The 22,248-nt window shown below is 37.8% G+C and overlaps 1 protein-coding gene across 1 annotated transcript in view; it reads left to right on the top strand.

Moving 5' to 3' along the window:
• DIAPH3 (diaphanous related formin 3) overlaps nucleotides 1–21,747 on the top strand; it is a 242,258-nt gene extending 220,511 nt beyond the window's left edge. The window contains exon 28 of the mRNA XM_075088048.1: nucleotides 19,493–21,747. Within this exon, the coding sequence (XP_074944149.1) occupies nucleotides 19,493–19,752 (260 nt within the window). The 3' untranslated portion in view covers nucleotides 19,753–21,747. The remainder of the gene's footprint in view (nucleotides 1–19,492) is intronic.
• The last annotated feature ends 501 nt before the right edge of the window (nucleotides 21,748–22,248 follow it).

Below are 22,248 nucleotides of genomic sequence, written 5' to 3'. Positions count from 1 at the left end.
TCATAAATGTAGCAAGAAGATGTAGTTAATGTATTTTTGAGAATAAAATCTCATACTATATCTAGATTTTTATTATTTCAGCCCAGTAAAAAACAAAATCTCATGCTTTGGTAATCATAAAGGACATTTAACTAGACTTAAAGAGAAGCAATGTGAAGCATCAGTCAAAAAATATTGGACATCAAAGAGATTTTTTCATAGTCATGTCATTCCTTCATTTCTATTTTTTCTACAATGTCATTTCAAACCTAGAAAATGCAGGTGTTTCCATGCTTTCTTAAATTGGACCCAGCATCCTACTGTATTCTAACTTCCTATTGCTAAGAGCTCCTACTTAGTGGATTTCATGTCTCCAAGTCAAATAAGTCTGCACAAAATTTAAGTGCTGTTCTGAGCCCTAGATTTATATAATCATAAATTTGGATATCTTACTTGTCCCTATCCTTCCTTTCCCTATGCGCTATCAGGTGCAGCTGAAAATGATCTTCCAAAACTGTCTCATCCATCATAAGTGTTTAATTCTTTCCAAGATGCTTTATCATCCTAATGCAGATTCATATATAGTCAGTTTTATGTAAATATATGTAATTAGCTATATCTCACAGTAATTTTATTACCATCAGCTATCTTACTAATCTATCTGTTTAAAGAAGTTTTAAACATCATCTAAAACCAAGTGAAACTACAAATGAAAACGGTTGAGACTAGAATTGGTGAAGGTTCCAGGGTTAAAAGGCAAGCTATCCTCTCATTATGTCCTGATTTGGAATGAAATCCTCACAAAAGCACAGTCTCCTCCTAATGACATTCACGTTGCCCTTAAAGCAGTCAAGAATCGCTCTTCTCTGAAGAGCAGAAATATCTTCCCATGGCAGATGAGGACTCCCAGTCCAAGATTTACCAGTGTTTCTGGGTGGGAAGTCGTGTCAGTGCATCCTCTACAGCCAGACAGCTATCATCCACAATGCTACTCTCAATGGTGTCTGTCTGTTGTACACTCCGTTTAGCTACTTCAGCCCACTTCTCTATCCATCTTACACCACTTCTGTATGAAAAAAACAACATTTTTTAAAGAATATCAGTCAGAAAGTGCTGTTAGAAGCTAGCAGTTCTCAGGCAGGTTTAGACACATGTAAAGTAGGTAGATAAAGTTCACAGTCTGGTGTAGGTTTATTCCACTTAATTATCTGATTTTCTTGCCCTTGCTATCTATTTAAAACTAATCTAAGCTAGGGTGTCTCTCTAATCAAAAGGCGGCAATAGATATCTAAAGTATGTGCTTTTAATTGTGCTCTAAGTTTGCCTTTTTCCCTTGACTAGTCCCTTGACAGTGCAATCTCTTTGCCATTTTTGTCCTGCAGAGTTGGGCGTAATGATTCTGCACTGGGGCTACCATATTCTACAACAATTTTATTTTAGTGAAATACAGCACTAACGGGTGCACAGGATCTGTAGACAACGTCCCACTCTTCGTGTTACACTCAAAAACTATGTAGTTTGTGTAGTTAGTACAGTACAGAACAACCTCAGCTAACTACAAATAATTTATGTACTTGCCTCTAAAAAAGGCGTCTCCTAAATTTGAAATACATTTCAGCTGGATCTTTGTGTATCACAGTCGTTCCTACATGCATGAAGGAATATGGAGCTGGGCATAATCTGACGAGGAAAGTGGCATTGCTATTTTAATTCTGATGGGCATAGGTCATTTGGATTTGTTTCTGAATGAAAGATGAAATATACTGTTAAAGTCTATTAACATAATGAAAAGACTAATGAAAATAGTCTTTTCAGATTGAGTCCTAAGGAACAGCATGCTTGTTTCATACTAAAAATATCTTTGTGTGTTGGTTTTTTTATTATTATTCTTGCCTTTCCCATGTTGAAACCCTAATGCGTTTCTTTAATAATGCTTTAGCTTTATGTTTTGTGGAATAATTCAAATTTAACATCATATTTAGTATCTTTACAAGCAAGCGGCAAACAATGTTTAATGTATGTATAAAATATTATTATAACATCCAATGAAAATATTTTGTTTACTGCTTATTTTTAATGGCAATGAGACCATAGGAATTAAAGTAGTGCTGAATAACAGGTGCTGTTATAGTTTTTATCACTATACTATGCATACTGTTTTTATCCTTTTTTTTAACTTGCTGCATGTTCTAGATAAGCACTGTTAAGGGAATTTTTTTTTTTTGAGAAAGAGTTCATAAAATATTTTCATGGGACTCAAATCACTTTTCCTTTAATTCTTTTATCTACTAAGCTAGCTCTCTTACTTAACAAAAATTCAAACGCACAGGACTGAGAGATATCTAAAAATCACAGAGTTGCCTTGCCGTACAAAGCATCACATTTATATCTTCATCCCTAAAGACTAAACTTAAGCACTGAGTTCCTGTGGATGAGACATTCTTAAGTTTGAATGTTGAATGTTAAGTTTGAATACTGGAGTTTATAAGTTTTGCATGACGAGGACTAAAGCTAAGCCAACTTCAGTTTAAAGCAGGGATGATTTTCATGTGAAGGGTAGGATTCCATATACCAGTAGAAAAGTAGGATTCATTTATTTTATAGGCTGATTTTAAATCCAGAATACGTTTCAAGCCTGTCAGAAACTTGCAAAGCAACACAAAAGTATAGGTATCACAAATCTGTAAGAGATAGGAACCTAAACAACCGTAATATCTATGTCTACTTTAGAAAAAGGTTAGTGAACATGAAGGATTTTTCAAAAAGAAAAAATTGTTATGGCTAATGGCTGAGCAGCATACTTAATAACGGCAACTTCCACATTTACAGTTCTTGTGTGTTATATGCAAAACAGAGTTCCCCTGTTTATATCCAAATTGTTCACTGTAGCAACCGGAATGTAATTTATTTCATTTCTAATCTTCATGCAGCCCAAAAAAGCTTTGTGAAATTCCATAGCTTGTTTTAAATAGGTGGTGGGATCTCGATACCCATAATGTTCTATCAGGCCTTAAAATCACCAAATCCGCACCCTGTCCTCCCTCATAGTATGATCTCTACAATCCGCTGTCGCTGTCCAGACTAGGAAGTCCACCTTTTATGCAGACTTTGCTGCAGTCAAAAGTTGGAAGCTTCCAGATATAGAAGTTACCTTTAGATGTCTGGAGTGCAGGCATCCACATCTGTGTTAGTTACCGTAAGCTCTCTTTACCTTTTTAAAGTATCTACATTAGGGTGAAATGAAGTGCAGTTTAGAAGTGCTTGTTTCTCCTCATTGACTGTGAAGGGAGCCTAAGGCAACCAACACAAATTCATTCAGTCCAGTGAATCTCACATTGGGATCAACAGCCTTTGGTCAGGCACAAGGGCACACAGGACTAAGCATGCTCTTGTTTCAAATAGTTTTATTCAACACTGAAGAAAAGAGATGGTTTTGTTTCTGTAGCTGCAATATGTATGAATCCGTAGTCAAGAAAGTATATGTATTTCATAGTTGTAATAAGCCCAGTTAGATTTGTGGTTTCTGGTTTGAATTTTAACTGACAATATTTTAGAGTATTCATTATCACAAAAAAAAAAAAAAAAAGTTTGTTAATTTAAAGAAAAGGGAAGTGCACCTACACAAACGTAATCAAACTTCTGGTTTAAGCTGTATGCTCTTAGATAACAAGAAAGTTAAATTTATACATCCACTTCAGCTTATTGAAACTGTCTTATGGAAAAAATCTGTGCGGTTAGTAAGCTCAGAAAAAGCAAAAGTTTTTAAGAGAAATTATTGATTGTAATAGCTGAATTCTTAGAGGTAGAGGATATACTCCCTTCCCCATGGTTTTCCTGTTAAGAAGTTTCTGGACTAAAAATATATAAATATCTGGCCTACTATTTTTGCTTCAAAATTTTTACAAATATCTTTGGAGTCTGCTGAATTGTTCTTCTTAACACTGCTGGCTAATGTTGAGAATCTAGGTTTGTAAATGGTATTATTTTATTCCACAAAACTGAAAATTACATTTCTTCTATCAGATGTTACTTTAAATTTAACACTAATGTGCTTGAGATTTGCATTTTAATAATTTTTACTTAGACCACAGTGAGCTGCTGAACATTGGAAGATTTTTCAATAACAGTTGTTTTCCTTCTTTGCATTAAAAGCTATTTGGGTATAGCATTACTTTTTTGAAATGAGCACTAATGAAGATGCTAGAAGAGATTTGAGAATGTAACTCCAGCATATTTAGTATGAGTGCATAACTTAATTGATGAGCTAGCAATGTGTTTACAGACATATTCATTCTAGAAAGAAGTGTCATTATGATAATTATTGTATGTAGTGTGTTTCCTAAAAGGTGTTTTTAGCATCTCCTTAGAATATGGTGGGAGAAAAAGCATTTTCCTTTTCAGAATTGTGCAATGATTGTGCCTATACATGACGTGAGAGTAACCTATGGACATTCTGGTCTGTATGAATTCATGTGCATGCAAACTGTACGCTTATCTTGTGATCTGAAAAAATCTTTTTAGGGATTGTCAGTGGTCTTAAATTTTGAAGAGTATGCGCAGAACTTCTCCTAATGGGCTGTGTTCCAGTATCTTCAGTTAAATAGGAAATAATGGAGAGGGTGGGGGAAGTAAGGAGATTTCTGAATCTATTCTTCTTCTGAGCAGTCAAGTGGTTTCCATCACAGACTAGCTTGGTTCTTGTTTTGTCTACGCTGAGTAGGCATCTATAATCAGTATAGTTGCAAAGCAGTAACCATCAGTGATTCCACACAATCGGCAAAGCTCACCCAAAAAGCAGGTTGAGGAGCACAGACAGTGCAAAGAATGCTTCCGCCATGAACAAGACGGAGGATGGCTCATTTAAAGGCAGTTCGAGTGTGTCGGCACATTTACATGTGACAAGGAAGTGCAGAATACATTGCTCAGACATGATCATGGCGTATGAGCTTGGAGCAAAAGACTGGACTTGTAGAGGGGTGTATGCCAATATAAACTTATACAGTGAACAACTGGACAACAGCATTTTTGCTCTCTTTTTGCTCTCGCTTTAGTGAGCAAAAAATGGAATTGTGTTAAAGTCTGCCTTGAAAGTCTTAAAACTGTCATGTGAATAGCGTTCATCAAAGTTAAATATACAATGGCAGCTGAGTGAGTAGAGAGCTGTTACAATATCTGCAGTTTTACTGGGTATGCCTGGGGTGGAGCTGACCTTCTTCATGGCAGCCCATATGCTGCTGTGCTTTGCATTAGCGACTAAAACAGTGGTGATACCACACCAGTGTTCTGGCTATTGCTGAGCAGTGCTTACACAGCGTCAAGGCTTTCTCTTCCTCTGTCCCCAAAACACACACAGCAAGGAGGCTGGGGGTGGGCAAGAGGTTGGGAAGGGAGGTAACTGGCACAGCTGACCCAAACTGATACTCCATACTCTGTGATGTCATGCTCTGCAATAAAAAATCAGGGAAAGGAGGAGGAAGGGGGAATATTCATGGTTACGGCATTTGTCTTCCCAAGCAACTGCTTTCCAGGAGGTGGCTGGACATCTGCCTGAATGGAAAATAGTGAATGAACTTATTTTGCTTTGCCAGCACATGCAGCTTTTGTTATCTGTATTAAACTGTCATTATCTCTATCCACGAGTCTTCTCGCCTTCCATGTTCTCCTTGCCCATGGAAAAGGGGAGTGAGCAAGAGGCCGGATGGATGTTTGGCTGCTGGCCAAAGTCAACCCACCAAAACAGTAATTCTTTTTTAATGTATTATGTTACAATCTTAAAAATCCTTTGAAAGGATTACATTTTTTCCAACTTCCTTCAGAAAGTCACTTCACAGGTTTTGTGCTTTAATATGTCATAGTATGAATAATATTTAGTTGAATGCCCAGAGTAACTGAAGAAAGAAAAGCATTAATGCTAATTCAGATAAACTTCAGTGGTCTTTGCTGTAATCTGTTGTCCTCTGAATTCTTGCACTGTTCAAGCATTTACATTTAACATGAGAATGCATTTGACCGTGCATGCTACAGAGAAATGAGCTAAGCATGTATTTTTCTCTTTCTGTCTAACTGGACTTGTGTATTGTTATTTTAATTACCCCTCAGACAGTGTTCTGGTGTGTGATCGTGTGCAGGTCAATGTTCTGCAAGTCCTTCAACATGACAGTTCATAGAATAATTATCCTGTCATCACACCTTGATTCACTGTTACGTCGTTTCTTGTTTTTTTTTTTCTTACTCACATTTGCTTAGCAACCAGATCACACGTCTCTTATACTTATTATTCAAGTAATCACCCTCTGCAGCACATAGATGCATCAATTAAAGCTTTACAATGAAGTATATTGTTCTGTGTAGAATCCTCAGGTGTCAGGAATTAAAAATTGATTTTAAATGGTGCAGGCCTTCTTCAAATGGCTAATCTGTGTTTATATTAAACAAACAAGCATGCTAACAATTTTAAACAAAAAAAGTGTTAGGTCACAATCAATAGGAAATGGATGATAAAATTATAGTCTGTTCTTAAAATGCTTAGTCTTTTTTAGAGGTTTACCAATTTACGTGTAGCTCTGAAACATCTGAGTGATGAACATCTATTTTAGATATGTTTTTTCAGATGCAAATCAATTTTGTATCTGCTTTGTTTAGTCTTACCTATATTCCTTGCAAACATTTTCTGGCCAATTTTCAAATTTGGGTAAATTTCACAGCAAATTATTATTAGAATGAAAGTCAAGTACCCAGAAGCTGTCAAGATGGTTCAGTGATTTAATGTTGGACTCCTGCAGCTTTGACTGTAATCAGCAGATGCTCTGGCATTACCATAAATGTTTTGTTAACCGTATCTGTCAAAAAAAAAAAAAATTCCTGTTTGGAGTCCGCTGTTTCTGATTAAATTCGGTTTGGCTTCTTTTGCATAATTAATATAACATGATGATCTCTAACCATTTGTTTTTAATATCACCTTTGGAGCTAAACACATTTGCAAGGCTGCTTTGTAAGTCAGAACAGACAAAGGAAAACCAAGTCTATGTGTAAGAATCCTTTGTTTCAGTGGCTTGGGAGGTCTTAATGCCTTCTGCTTTGATTTCTCAGTGAGTGTAAAGGGTTTGGTTTTTCAGTCTCTTATTTTTTCATATTCTACATAAAATTTTCTCTCTAAGTTCCTATGTAAGTGAGAGAGACGTTTCTTCTCTGAGTATAAGGATGTGCTGCGTCTTAGATTCCTTGAAATTAAAAAAAATCCTGTCTTACATAGCAAGATTAACTTCTGTTAGCCGGTTATCGCTAAGAAGTCATTGTGTGCAATTTATTAGGAAAAGAGAAAACTGGAAATGCTACAGTTGGCTCCTGATGTTTTTTACAGTCCAAAGTGGCTGCTAAGAGTGTAATTCCTTGAATATAGGGCAGTAAATATGTTCATCACGTGAAAAATGCCTAACACTAATGATGTTAAACAGCATTTTGAATTCACAATGACTGGATTAATTACCCATGACAATGTGTCTCAAATTTATCTCATATGATAATTCAGTGATATGTGGAAGTCAGTAAAAGCCATCTTTAAAAAATAATTATTCTTTTGGACTCTGTTGAAATCCTCATCCCTTTTCAAAGCTGTTTTTCACACTTGCAAAGTACAGTCATTGGTCTCAGATACATGTAGGGCTGAATCATGTGCGGAGTGGAAACATTTTTTGTATTCCCTCTCTCTCCACACGTGAGCAAGGCCCAACTACAGTCTGTCCCAAAGAGAGGATAATAATTAAAGTGAAAGCATATAGCATTAATTAGAGCTTCATATAAAGAGAGAGAGACGAATTTTCAAAGGAATATATATACAATCTTGCAGAGCAAGGTGAAGATGAATCACTTTTCCTCTGCCTTTATTTCCCAATATTTAGTTTTTTCTGAGGATCTTGAAAATACACTGTTTCCTGCTACACAGTCTCCTTGATAGCACACTTTTGATGGTTTTCTGCAGAGCTTTGTCAGAGGAAAGAAAGGAACACAACAATAATGCTCGAACAATTAAAATTATGTGAACTAAGATGATTTGGCTTCATCCCATCTCCAGTGTATTTGTGAGGGCAATCTTGGATGTTGGTTTATGCAGGCTGAACTTCACAATCAGGTCTGCTTCTGTCCTGTTGAGAAGCACCCATCCTATAAAGAAGCACAGATATCTTTAAGCCGACATCAATGTTGTGTAAATCTTTTTTCGATCTACTTAGGATTTGAGTTCTCATAAATACTTTTCTAGGTTAGTAAATCACTGCACTCTCATCTGTCATAGCAACAACAGCATGCAGCATTCTCTGTTGCCCTACTTCCCTCCAGAGACTTGTTTTAAAAACATTTTAAAATGAGAGGAGCCTGAGAGCTGTATGCTATTCTTGCAGTCTCTTGGTGAACAACAGCCCACTGTGACTGTGACCTATGTGGGCAAGAACTGCCCTAGGACATTGGTCTGGTAACTGTTACAGGAATGGGAGAAAATTATGTTTCTACTCAACTGTTAAAACCAACGCCCACCTAATTCACTTTCAGCTCTAGCCTTTCATCTTTATGCTGCTCCCAGAAACATTTGCAGGTCTGTAGATCCCCCTTTCCCTTGGAAGCAGATTGATTCCCTAGGAGAGAAATGGAACAGGTGATGAGGAAAAGACAATTTTTCCCATCTGTTTGATCTGACATTACAAAATATTTGTGCTGTACCTTCAGGCAGTGCAGCCTACCAATACCCTGATTACCGATATAAATCTGGGAACAGAAGTTTGGGATAAAAATAGGAAATACAAATGGTATGGTTTTGTAGCATTTATTAGAATACTTAAGGAGTAGCTTATAAACATTTAATATCAAGAATAGCGGATAAGAAATAATTTAGTGTTAAACTCTTATGGTAATTACTAGACATATAGTTTTTAAAAAAATGTTTATGCTAAATAATAAATACTTAACAGAAACAACGTTATTTAGAATCGCAGTGAGTGGAATTTGGTAAATATTAGGTCATTCTTTAAGACTTGCTTTGTTGTTTGGACTTGTTGAGGGTTTTATTTTCTAGAGGTAGGAGGCTTTCTACTTGGTTTTCTCTTCAACAATTTGTAAAAGAAGACACAAATTGTCTGCTTCTTTTCCATTTTGGTTATTTTCATCAGCATATTACTTGTTATTTTCCATTCCAGCTGCCAGTGGCTTTCCTTTGATGGCAGTAGTCTGTAAGCACATTCCTGAAATTCTTCATCAAAGTGTACCTTGAAAGCAGTATTAATCTATAGGTAGATGCTACGCAAGCAGGTTTGGAGACTAAATATGTCTACTGCTCAAAGGCATCCATGGCAGTTTAGAATGTGGGATCTACATAAATTATTGTCAGCTGAACAGACGATAGCTTTAGACTACGGACCTCTGTGTATCTTGTCACAGGTCACTAACTTACAGAGTCATCATTTTTGAATCTCTTACTCTAAAGAGATTTGAAATGGCGAGCTACAATATACTTCTGAACAAAGTGAAAAAAACAAGTGATAAACCACATTTCAGGAATTTAAAATAGTCTAAATCTGTTAACTTCCAGTTTTATCATTGTAATTTCCTGATCATTTCCTGACTTAAAGAAGAGAAAACATTTATGTTTATCCTATTTGTACCTTGGGAGAAATCCCGTAAACACCTAGGCTGCATAATGTTTCTGGCCACTGCCTCAAGATCCACTGCCACTGGGTATCCATGTAGATCAGTATTTATCTTTTTACCCCCTTCATCATCCCAACATAAATAAGATTAATTTATTATTCATTAATACTAAAGTTATGCCAAATTATTTATCCATTTTGAAGTTAAAAGATGTCTTTGAAGTTAAGAGACATCATCTTTGAAAGGTCGTGGAGGACAGGAGAGGTGCCCGAGGACTGGAGGAAAGCAAATGTCACTCCCATCTTCAAAAAGGGCAAGAAGGAGAACCTGGGGAACTACAGGCCAGTCAGCCTCACCTCCACCCCCTGAAAGGTGATGGAGCAGTTCATCCAGGAGGTCATCTCCAGGCATGTAGAGGACAAGAAGGTTTTCAGAAACAGTCAACATGAATTCACCAAGGGAAGATCATGCTTGACCAACCTGATACCCTTCTATGATGGTGTGACTGGCTGGGTCGATGAAGGGACAGCAGTGGATGTTGTCTATCTTGACTTCAGTAAGGCATTTGACACTGTCTTCCCATAGCATCCTCACAGGCAAGCTAAGGAAGTGTGGGCTGGATGAGTGAACACTGAGGTGAATAGAGAACTGGCTCAACAACAGAACTCAGAGGGCTGTGATCAATGGAGCAGAGTCTGGATGAAGGCCTGTCACTAGTGGTGTTCCCCAGGGGTCTGTGCTGAGTCCAGTCCTGTTCAACATGTTCATCAATGACCTGGACAAAGGGATAGAGTGTAACCTCAGCAAGTTTGCTGATGACACCAAGCTGGGAGGAGTGGCTGATACACCAGAAGGCTGTGCTGCCATCCAATAAGACCCGGACAGGCTGGAGAGCTGGGCCGAGGGGAACCTTATGGAAATCAACAAGAGCAAGTGTAAGGTCCTGTCCCTGGGGAGGAACAACCCCATGCACCGACACAGGTTGGGGGCTGGACTACTGGAAAGCAACTCTATTGAGAAGGACCTGGGAGTGTTGGTGGACAACAAGTTGACCATGAGCCAGCGCTGTGCCCTTGTGGCCAAGAAGGCCAATGGTATCCTGGGCTGCATAAAAAGGAGTGCAGCCAACAGGTCAAAGGAGGTTATCCTCCCCCTCTATCTGCCCTAGTGAGACCACATCTGGAGTACTGTGTCCAGATTTGGGCCCCTCCATTCAAGAAAGAAAGGGAACTGCTTGAGCAAGTCCAGTGGAGAGCTACCAAGATGATCAGGGGACTGGAGCATCTCCCTTATGAGGAAAGGCTGAGAGACTTGCGTTTGTTCAGCCTGGAGGAGAGAAGACTGAGGAGGGATTTCATCAATACCTCTAAATATCTAAAGGGTGGGTGTCAGGACGATGGGACTAGGCTCTTTTCAGTGGTGCCCAATGACAGGCCAAGGGGCAATGGGCACAAGTTGGAACACAGGAAGTTCCACTTAAACATGAGGAAAAACTTCTTTCCTGTGAGGGTGCCAGAGCAGTGGCACAGGCTGCCCAGGGAGGTTGTGGAGTCTTCTTCCCTGGAGACATTCCAAACCCACCTGGATGCGTTCCTGTGCCCCCTGGTCTAGGTGTGCCTGCTCAAGCAGGGGGGTTGGACAAGATGATCTCCAGAGGTCCCTTCCAACCCCTACCATTCTGTGATTGTGTGACACATTCAGTTGTTTAAGAATAAATCAAACTATTTGCTCTAAAAATCAATAATGACCACAAAGTAAGTTTGTTTTGGACGTTTCCACTTTGCAGTTTCCTAGAAGCTTTAAACTGTGCCTTCATGTAGGGAAAGATGGACGACCAGACTGAGAATATCCACTGTAATTCAGAGCGAAATAGGGAGGATGCCAAACTCCTGAGTCTGAATTAGCAATCAGGCACCTTCAGAGGTTTCTTCTCTCACAGAAAAACCTTGGGTGATTTCTGTCAGTAGTGTGATCCACACTTTTGTTCTGTTTTAATCTTGACAGGCACTCAAGACTTTCATTAAATCCCAGTAACTTAAAGCTGCATTTCTTGTAACAAAAGTCATTGCTATATTAGAGGTGAGAATATATCAGTTGAAACAGCTAAATTGGTCCCAACTCAATGCAAATGCAAAATATATTTGGAAGAGAAAGGAAAAAGATTGAATGGGGTGATCAACAGGAACTTAAAAGTAATCTTTGAGAAGAGGTAGGTAGGTGGAGGATTAAAGAATTTTTAAAGGCTGTGCTCTAGGGCCAGGTAAAAGGGAGCTGGTCCAGCATAGTTCCTTTTGTCACAAATTAGTTTGCTCACAGTTTGTAATTTATTTTCTTTGACATTTAGTTTCTATAAATCCTCTATGCTAGCCTCACTTAGTGCTGACATGCTCTATTCTTGCCTTTGAAATTAACAAAAAAAAACCCTATAACCACCGTTTCTGAAAGGTTTGTGTCATCTAAATTGAATGTACTGATTAGTGTTTATTCCTTGTGTTTCACACTTTTTTAACACAACACTCAAGACCAGCAGCAACTATTAAATGAAATGTGCCTAAAAATTATTTGTAAATGTTCTAAAAATCAGTAATACTTTTCAATGCCTCATTAATTATTGTCCTCTTTAGATTAGTCAAGTTGTGAGCATTTAGTATGAAATACTAAGGTATGAGAAATTACCAAGCAAAGACCATTCGCGTACAGCTACTACTACTTTAGGTGTTAGAGCTGGGGCTGCAGGGTACAGCTGAATTAAGTCATAACAACACACCCTGCTCCTTTAACGTTTCAGGGATATTCTCCAGTCCTACCCTTGTCAGTTACAGAAATTTTTGAAAAAATATGAAACTAATAAAAAGTGGCAATAAGAAGTATTTCTTTTCCGTTATACTATTCAGCAAGGAGCTATCCCATTTTTTATGAGTGACGTTTTGTAATAGACATGGACCTTCTAGCTATAGTAGTCTTTCATGTTGTGTCTAAATTCTGCTTCTGGGTGGTAAGGCAGGCTTTTTAAGAAAGATAATTAGGTCTTGTTATGTTCTAACGCCAATGCCAAAGTCTGGGAATGGATTTCAGAAGGCCGACTTTGGGCTGTATAAATGATATTAAGGAAAGATGGGTGCCTGAAAAAACTCAGGGCTCACAACTGTCCAGTATCTTAAGCACTAATAGAAATGGGTCAGCGCAGGAAACAAGACACTCATTCCATACTTGAGAGGAAAACAAGAATTAATTATTTTCTTGTTGGCGTTTCTGATAGTAAAAGCCAATAGCTTGGAAGCTGGAAGTTCAAAATGACAACTTTCAGAATTGTTGAGGGCTTTTAATTGGAAAAATTAAAATAGGGAATGCTAAAAGACAGATGGAGTCATCTTATTTCTAAGGTATTGTGGTGGGTTAGTCTCGGGTGGCAACCAAACTCCCACCCAGCTGCTCATTCAGTCCCCCTTTGGTGGCGTGGGACGGGGAGGGAAATAGGAAGAACAGGAGCAGGAAAGCTTATGGGTCAAGATAAAGAAAGACAGGGAGATCACCTGCCAGTTACTGTCATGGGCAAAACAGCCTCGACGTACAGAAAAACAATTTATTGACAATTTCATATATATATATATATATATATATATATATATAAAACTACTGTTTTGGGTATTGGGAAACAAAAGCAAACCAAAGAAGCAAAACATTTAGGGAAAACATACTCCTCCTGCCTCTGTAGGCTCGGCTTCCCTCCAGGCCCCTCTCCTACCCCCGTATTATCACCACAGGTTACACGCAGTCCTGTCGGTGAGGCAGCTATGGGCACAAAGGGGTGACAGGCTCAGCCATGCCCTTCGGTGGGTGGGTTGGAGCCGGCTGTGTCCGGCACGGGGCAGCCCTGGCCGCTCCTCACAGGGGCCGCCTCTGCAGCCTCCCCGCTACCAAAACTTTGCTACCTACAGCTGAAGTGGGAATTCAGAATCTCCACCTTGTCCTGAACTCTAAAAACAGAGGTCCTCAAAGCGTCTGCCAGCAGTGGGTCATAATCAGCCTTTCAAAAGAAGAGTTTAAGTAAATCTCAACTATCTGAAACATAAGCCAGGATTGCCCAATTTATATCAGAAAAAATAGTTCATGCTTAGTAACTGTTTTGCTGTTTACCTCGTATCTTCAGCAAAGCACCAGGGATGCTTTATACTTTGGTTTCGGCAAGGGAACCCTTTAGGAACATCTCCAGACTAACTTTTCAGGGGCTTCTGTTTTTTTAGATGGAGCAGATGGGGCTATACACAGATATCCTCACAAGGCCCATGATATGTGACCATTGTCTAAACACACTTGGTAAGGTTGCACTGGGACGTGCGTGGTGGTGTGGTCAGTGTAATTTGTGGAAGGCGGACAGGCCTTCCTGACAGAGGCTGGACTGCTGCAAGCATTCCAGCTTGTGGGAATGCTGTACAGCTACATCCACAATCAGCCCATTGCACTGCTGTCAAAAACACATGCTGTTTTGCTGGGAAAACACGAGTGCAGCACCAACATGGTGTAGCTTTCCCTGACTTCCAGTTTCATGCATCAGGGATAGGCAACCAATGACAAACTGTGGTGCCACACTGGGGAGCCAGTGATGAGGATTATGGCTAGGGCTGTTACTCTCTCCAAGCCGAAGCCACTTGGCATGAGGGCATGCCCTCAGGCTATCTTCTAGCACAGGCAAGTCATGACTTACAATGTAAAAATTATTTGCATTGGTAGTAAGGTTGGTATGTGTAGGCTTTAGAAAATCTCAGCATAGGCATAGCTTCAGGAATATGGTGTAGCATGTGGAGCACAAGCCAGAGAGATCAGAAATATTCCACTGGGGTTTTGAGCATTTTTCCCTGTTAACTTTGTAAAAGATGTAACGAGGTTGTAACTGCAATTGTTCTTTCTTATGTTACGATTTTGTCATGCCACACATTGAGATGTATGACTGTAATACAAGCATATAATGCCACATAATGCAGTTCTCCTTATTGTATTTGCAACTTTATTTTTCAATTGGAGTACAAGTATTTACATAAAAACTAAATATGTCCTTAGTATCAAGACTTTTATTGAGAAACTGTGCAATGAAATAAAGCTTTTCAAAGTCCTGTTTTATTTTAAGTATTTATTAGTCGTTTTAAAAAAACCCAAGTAACTCTACTTTAGTGAGTCTCTTGGCAATCATTTTTGTTCTCTTGTTCTCTATTAAAGGTGTTTTTTTTATATTATATATACACAGACATATATATAAAGGTATTATGCAGGATTTAAAAATCTCCAACTGATCATATTTTGCTTCCCCAAGTTCACAGCAGGCAGGTCTCATACTTCTGATTTTTTTTCCTTCACATGCTAGTACACAATTTCCTTTTTCTGAATATGAAGTATGTAGCCTTTGATAGGTTATAAGCATATCATTATAAGTTATTCTATGCTAGGACACCGTTTAAACTATGGAAAGCTATTAAGCACAATTTTCTGTCAACTGAATTTCCTGAACATTGCTGTTAATCAAAGTAATTTTAAAAGACTTGTATCTGGATGATAGTTGCTATTTGGCTCTAGGTTATGTGAATATGATTTTGAAATATTTTTGGTTAACAGCAATGTTCAGGAAATTCATATCTGTGAAAAACTGAATTTTAATAGGTCTGAAGGACTCATGAGAGTTAGATACTGAACAAGGCAAAGAAAAAGATTTAAATGTCATGGAATCTGGATGCTGAGGTGTTAGTAGTGTACAATGCAATCGCTGCCTAACCTGTGCCTGGAAGCATTCAGCATCAGTAAGGTCAAAACTATTATGGGTAAATGTCTTCTTACCCCAGCGTTTAGAAAACTTAAACATTAATTCGAAGTTTTTGCTTTTTTTTTGTTCGTCTGCATAAGGATTGTTATGGTACAGGTAAATGACAGTTTTTGATTGATAAAAGTGACCAAACGTTAGAAACTTGTCTCCACTACTTCCCATATATATACAGCAAATTAATAATTTCTGTCTTTATCCAGTGATTTTTAATGTCTGATTTCTTTTTGTCTTGCTACTGCCGGAAGGTACACCTTGCTACAGTAGGTGGACAAATAGTGCATCTCCAGAAATGTAAGCTTTCTTCTTAACAAGACTTCATGTAGAAGTGCCTTTCCATGAGTAGTTTTCTTTAATCCTTCTATAATTTTATTATATTCAGTACTCTAAAAGTGTATTTGAACCAAGGTGTGTAAGTGTGTAAATATATTTATTTTATTCTGCATTTTTTTAAAAAATATAGTGTACTGCGAAAAGCACAAAACAAACTTATGTATGTCCATGATGTAGTGGTTCAAAGTAGTTTAGAAAAGGCTGTTCATATCTGTATGGTTCATGGGTTTTCGGTGGGTACCCTTGTTCTAGAAATGTGGGATTAAAATGGTGGCCCAGTGTCACTAAGCCATCTCCTTGCTGTTGCAGGCAGCCATATCAAATATTGTTTTCAGAAACAGATCTAGTTCCTCCTTATAACTGGTTATGGTTTCTTGTTCTTGCTTCTATATATGTACATTCCAAAACTTTGTTATTCTGATGGTTCAAAAGGTTCTAACTTCTAATAGAAAGGTATTAGCGGCTGTTTATTTTTATGCTTACTGTGTCAGTCAATCTCGACTTGGGGCTTTTCTTGAAAGTTAATAACTATATGCTTTATAGCCTTTATCACACCAAACTAAGGAAGTCCAGCTCTTCTACTGTCCTGATCAAAGTTACATGCTAACCTGCAGCAGCTTGCAGCCTTGTAGTTTTAAATTCATGTGCAAGGTGCACTGACTTGTTTAAACCACCCACCTCAACAGTTATAAGCTGAAAATGTACTTCTTCAGTTTTACCAGTATAGCACAGGATTTGAGAGGGGTGAGGTAACAATCCAAAGTCATGACTGTGGAATGGATGGGGTACCAAATCACCAACGCATGCAAGCTTTGAATCAGTGTGTGAAGCAGTACAGGGTGTTTAAGAGTTTGTCATTAGCACAAATTAACTCCTGCTTGATTAAAATAAAATATTGGCAGGGTAGACATTAATATTTCTGGGGAATTAGTGAGACTTTTTACCTTGCTAGTACCTAACTAATTTTAAACTTTGACTTAAATGGAAGTGATCTTTGATAAGAAGAATGCCACCAGCACCATATATACCTTTAGTATTACAGCGGTTAATTCTTTAGATGCATATTTATCAAAGTGAAATCTAGGACTGTAAGCAAATATGTGTTCTTTCTGATCCAGGCCTAGCAAATTTGGTTCAGTGTTTCTGAATGAGGTTTGCCACAGCCAGTTTACTAAGCAGGGAACTGCCTACCTACACATCTGTTAATACTGGACATGCACTTAGGCATAGCAGTGTTATATGGAGAAGTTCCTCCTTGATTGAAAGAACATACACAGTAAAGATGCCAACTGATTTAGGAAGCAGCTGAAATAAGAACCTTGAGATGGTAGAACTGCATTTAGATAAAATATGTGTGTCCTAATGTTTTTTTTTTTTAATTGACACTGGCTGCTCAGTATTTTTTGTAGCATGGCTGAGACCAAAGTGTTCTTATTATTTAGAACTGTTGCTAATCAGTAGTGTAAAGCGTCATGTATTAAGAACATGACATTTTGTGATTTTTCCAGTGAATCATGGCATCTTCACTACACAGGAGTTAAAACAGATGAAACAAGGACTACTCACATAAACTGGCCAGTGATTAAGGCACTTTCCTAATCCCATTTCCCGTTGTTGCAGGACCCCTCAGACTGACGGAAAGACTCTGTTCCTTCAAGTTGAATACTCTGCTCATTAGTCTATGCCTAGAAAGTAAAAAATATCAACACGATTGCTGCTGTTACAAGGGGGGGAAGATACAGCTGGACTCAGCTCTACTCAATCACTGTCTCCACGCAACAATTCCAGACTGTAGGCAGCAAGCTATGGGACACACCTTTCTGCAAGGCTAAATCAGTTACTGAGTTTCAAAGCAGGACGAGAGTTCAGATAGACTCCAACATCTCCTACTTCTTAACAGCTAACTTGCAGCAGTTCCCTGCTTAGACCATTAGCTGCTCTAAATCTCACTCTAAGGCACCTTCCTATGCCCCTCGCACACCATGAGAAAGTGGGGGAAATGTTGCTGAATTTTGCTTTGAGGCCTCAGTTCCTAAGTGTTCACCACCTCCGCTGCTCAGTCTAGTTCTTCGTACCCAATGGATCCTCATGCTTGAGTATTTTGGAGTGAAGACTTGGCTGAACTGCACAGTAGTTAGAATTTGGGTGTTGGTATGCTGGAGAAGCTTACTTGCAACGCCTCATTTATTGTTGCCTTTTTAAAAAGTCCAACACCTATACTTAATCTCTGATTATATGACAATATGGGGGTTTCTACTTTTAAAAAGTATTGATTTTCAAAACACCAATATTTTTCCCACTGCCCCTAGACTGAATGTCAACAAAAAGGGATATGGTGCAGCTAGTATTTTGTATATTGATACAGGCAGCATGCTTTTATCAGCCTGCAAATATCTGTTCAGAATCAATAAATATAAATATTATAATAGAATGGGATATTTAAGAGTGTACATGAAAGGGATATTTTAATTATATATGATGGGTTTATTTTATGTAATTATAAAGATGTGTTCGTACCCCATCTTTGGCCTCCTGTGATTCAGGAAAACTGAAATGTGTGCTGCTGCATCTTCAGGGTCAAATAATTTTCCATAGTATAAAATAGAAATTGCATTTTTCAGCTAAGTGCAAAATTCAGCTATTATCACATTTTAATTAAGAATGGCTTATCTGATTTAGAAGATGATAGAAATAAGGTATTTATTTTCTTCCACTTGCCAAAAGGTGGTCGTACTTACAAAATTTGCTGAGATTGCCCAAGAAAGTGTGTAAAATCCTCATCCATCACCAAGAGCCCCTGGTCAGGGAATGACAGTGCAGTAAATATCTTCAGCAGCTGCCTTTTAATGTACAAGCTGTTTTCGGTAGGAATTTTCAGCACTCACATAAAACACACTGTCATGAGTGACTGCCTGTGCTCCAAAGTCATTACTATTGGGATGATGGAACATCTTTCAGCGAATAACCAAAAAACTTTAAATGTCATGTCAAGTTTGTTGAAGACATTTTGAAGCCTTGCTCAAGGTTGCATGAATATTGAGTACGCCTGTTTTTAAAAAGTTTGAGATCTATGAGAGGGGCCACTCATACGCTGGTTTTGAGAAGAGTCACTTGATTTGGGCGGGGAACAAAAAGAGAAATCTGTCTATTAATACATGTCTGTCCAGAAAAGCTCCTGGGTATTAACTGAGTGGAACTTCTTGAGACAGTCAATGCCATTGATGTTCTGCAAAAAGTAGCAAGTTATGCAAATTCTGAAAATCATTTAGCTGCCTAAAAGATCACAAAGGAAAGAAAGAGAGAAAATTACGATGGAAACTTAAAATGAAATAAATTTTTTAAACACATTTTAAAATTTGAACAGTTAAAAAATATCTAGGAAATGTAATAAACCAGATGAAACTTTGGAAGACACTGAGAAGTGCTGAGTACTCTGTTTTCTCTTTGACTCCAGTAAGAAAGGAGGATCCTATCGGGGTCTATCTGTGATTTTGTAGGAAGTAAGGATGCTAATCTAATGAAGTCATGTAAAGTCTGCATCACTTCCAAGAGACCAAGCCCACTGCTTCTGAAGTGATAATATTTTTTGTCTTGCCTCCTTGGCAATCATTACCCCTTCTAGTACATCATCTGCATGTAAATCTTTTTCTGACCGAGATGTCTTTTTGTATTGCAAAATACTGAAACCGAGTATTTTAATAGTGGAATGACGTTTATTTGTTTTATCTTCTGCAGAGAACCAGAAAGGACAACTAGAGAAGTCATGTTCGCGCCACAGCAGCAGTTTAAACTTGACAAGAAGCCCAGTCACCAAAGAGGTTACTTATGATGTGGAAACAAGTTCATCTAAGGTGTGGAACAAGGCTGTTGGGAGGAAGGAAGCCTGTCATGGAGAAGGCAACAAAGAAAAGAAAATAGATCGTATCCAGTCTCCTTCTAAGGGAGAAGCCATTCCAGAAGTAGAAGCTCTCCTGGCAAGACTGCGAGCACTATAGAATAATCGCATAGAGGATTCAATCATAGCTTAGAAACAAGCTATATTAGGCTACATCTTTAAAGATACACAATACTTCTTAACTGATTGTTTGCAAAATTGTACAAAGCAACACTATAGTTTTGCATAACTGCAAGATTATTTGCATTTTATGTTTTTACCTACTAAGCATACAAAAAATATCGGAAGAAGCAGATACTGAATTACTCCAAGGCGCAATCCTTCTAGTGGACAAACTGCAGACCACACGTTTTGAGAGCTTCTCAAAATAGGAATATCTTTTAACTGTTGTTAAATCATCATGCCTAGGAAGAAGAGTCAGTAAATAACAGAAAAGGTATCCTTATTTTCTACTGCAATTGCTATACTTGAGAGGTTTGAGCACCTAAGAAGTATTATTATAGCATCCTTTGTGATAATAGTAATAGGAAATATGTATCATATAAATCAGCCATGTTCCAGCTTGAGTTCATCAAAAAGCACCAAAGTTCGCTGAATTATATATGTATTTATAAAATGGAAATCAATGGACAGTAAACAAAAAAAATATGCAGATTATATACTTTATGCGTGATTATTATATAGCTGCTGTTAAGCTTAGTTATGATTATTATATCAAAATAATATATACAATTTCTGTGACTGCAAGGTTTTGCAATTGTGTCCATAGTGGGGGAAAATGCCTTCACAGTTATTTCCCAGTGTAATTTTTTACCTTTTCACATGTGAGTTAATATGTTTCTATAAAAGGAACATGTAATGGAAAAGGTTTTTACAATTGGTTTTTCACAAACTCATTTTCCAGTAGCCCGTAAAGTCTTATTTGCTGGCACAATAGGAATCTTGCACATAATTGCATCTCTTTTATCGTGCTGTCATTGTACATTGTTACACGTCCGCTATCGTATTTATTAATTGCACATCATAAAGAATCACTACCTATGTTACCAAGTAGGAAGCTACTGTTAGTATCTTTGCTCCATTATTTAAAGCTTCCATATTATAAGAGTGTATTAGGTATCTAATATCTTTCTTCTAAATTACTCTATTTTTCTTTACAAAATGCTGAAAAATATGTCTTTCCATAAGAGTCAGTTACATGAAGCCAGTGTTTCAATGCTCCAGTGCTTTTTATATCCTTGTTTAAGTTGCCTTCATACTTCCTGCACTAAACATTAATAAAGTTAATTAGAACTCGGAAACTGGGCCTGTTTATACATACTGCATGGAGAGGTTTTTGGCCATCGTGGGAATCAATCTCATGTTTCTGGGGCTGTTGTAACTGTCATTATACACTCTAATTACATTTCCCGCCTTAGCTGAAAAAAATAAGAGGTATAAAAAGAAATCAGGAAAAGATACAAAGAAAGCCTATCAGACAGTCATTTCTTCAGCTCTCCTTGCAAACAATGGGCAGAGCTGTCATACAAGGCTGCCTTTGGTAACATGAAATTGCATAGACTGACCATAGAATTGGGACTTAATGCATCTTAAGTGGATAACTAGAAATACAACTCTTACTGGTTCTTCTACTAAGGTCTTCTGCACCTCCACTGTTAAGACTTACTACTCCTGTTTACAGGGTGCAGTAAAAATTACTATCTGCGAAGTACAATGTGCTCAACTAAATAAAATGGTATTTCAAACACAAAATGCATGTAGAAGGAAAAAAAACCTAACCATTCACTCAATGTCTTCAGTTGTTGAGGATGTGCTAAAATAAAAGGGCTCGGAGTAGAGAACTGTCTCTGAAATACTAGCAGGATGACCTACCAAGTGAAGGTGGAAGTACAAATTCATTTTCCTGAACACAGTAAAATTGTTCATTTGAATTAGTGGGTAATACTCCACACCAGGAATCTGACAGTTCAGGACACTACTGTGTAGTTTTTCAAGCAAGGAAAAGTTACAATACTGTCTGTCTACTGTCTATCTACTTTCAATGAACAAAATGCTACTGGCAGCCTAGCGTCTTCTGATTTTAAAATAAATATTTACATTTAAAGTTATAGATCTTAAGCTACCTTTTCTTACAGTGTGAGAAGCTTTTAGAAACATATTCCAGGGCTTTTAGTCCTTCTAAGATATTGTGTTTCTGAATTAATCCTCTCAAGCAGCCATCAAGTTAATTCACGGTTTCTTTTGTATAGCTAGGAGAATAAAAAAAAAAAGCTGTACAGCTTCTTAGAATCCATGTAAATACCATACGTCATTTTTTTCCCCTTCAGTATTCATTGTGCCATCATAATTTAATGTGTTCACAGTTCAAATACACAGTCAACTGGACTGTGTATTTGAATCACAGAATCATTAGAGGTCTTTTCCAACCTTAATTTCTATGATTCTATGACTCAGATACACAGTCCGGTTGAAGTACACAGGAAGTTCTCTTTCTACGCTTCATGTTTCTTTAACTTCCCTTCGAAACAAACAAATGCACAGGACATTTTTTGATAGAAAAAAAATGCTTGCGTTGGCTAATGAGTTCAGGTAAAAA

The sequence above is a fragment of the Phalacrocorax aristotelis genome, chromosome 1, assembly GCF_949628215.1.
Source record: "Phalacrocorax aristotelis chromosome 1, bGulAri2.1, whole genome shotgun sequence".
Taxonomy (NCBI): domain Eukaryota; kingdom Metazoa; phylum Chordata; class Aves; order Suliformes; family Phalacrocoracidae; genus Phalacrocorax; species Phalacrocorax aristotelis.
This window is presented reverse-complemented; position numbering and strand designations above follow the sequence as displayed.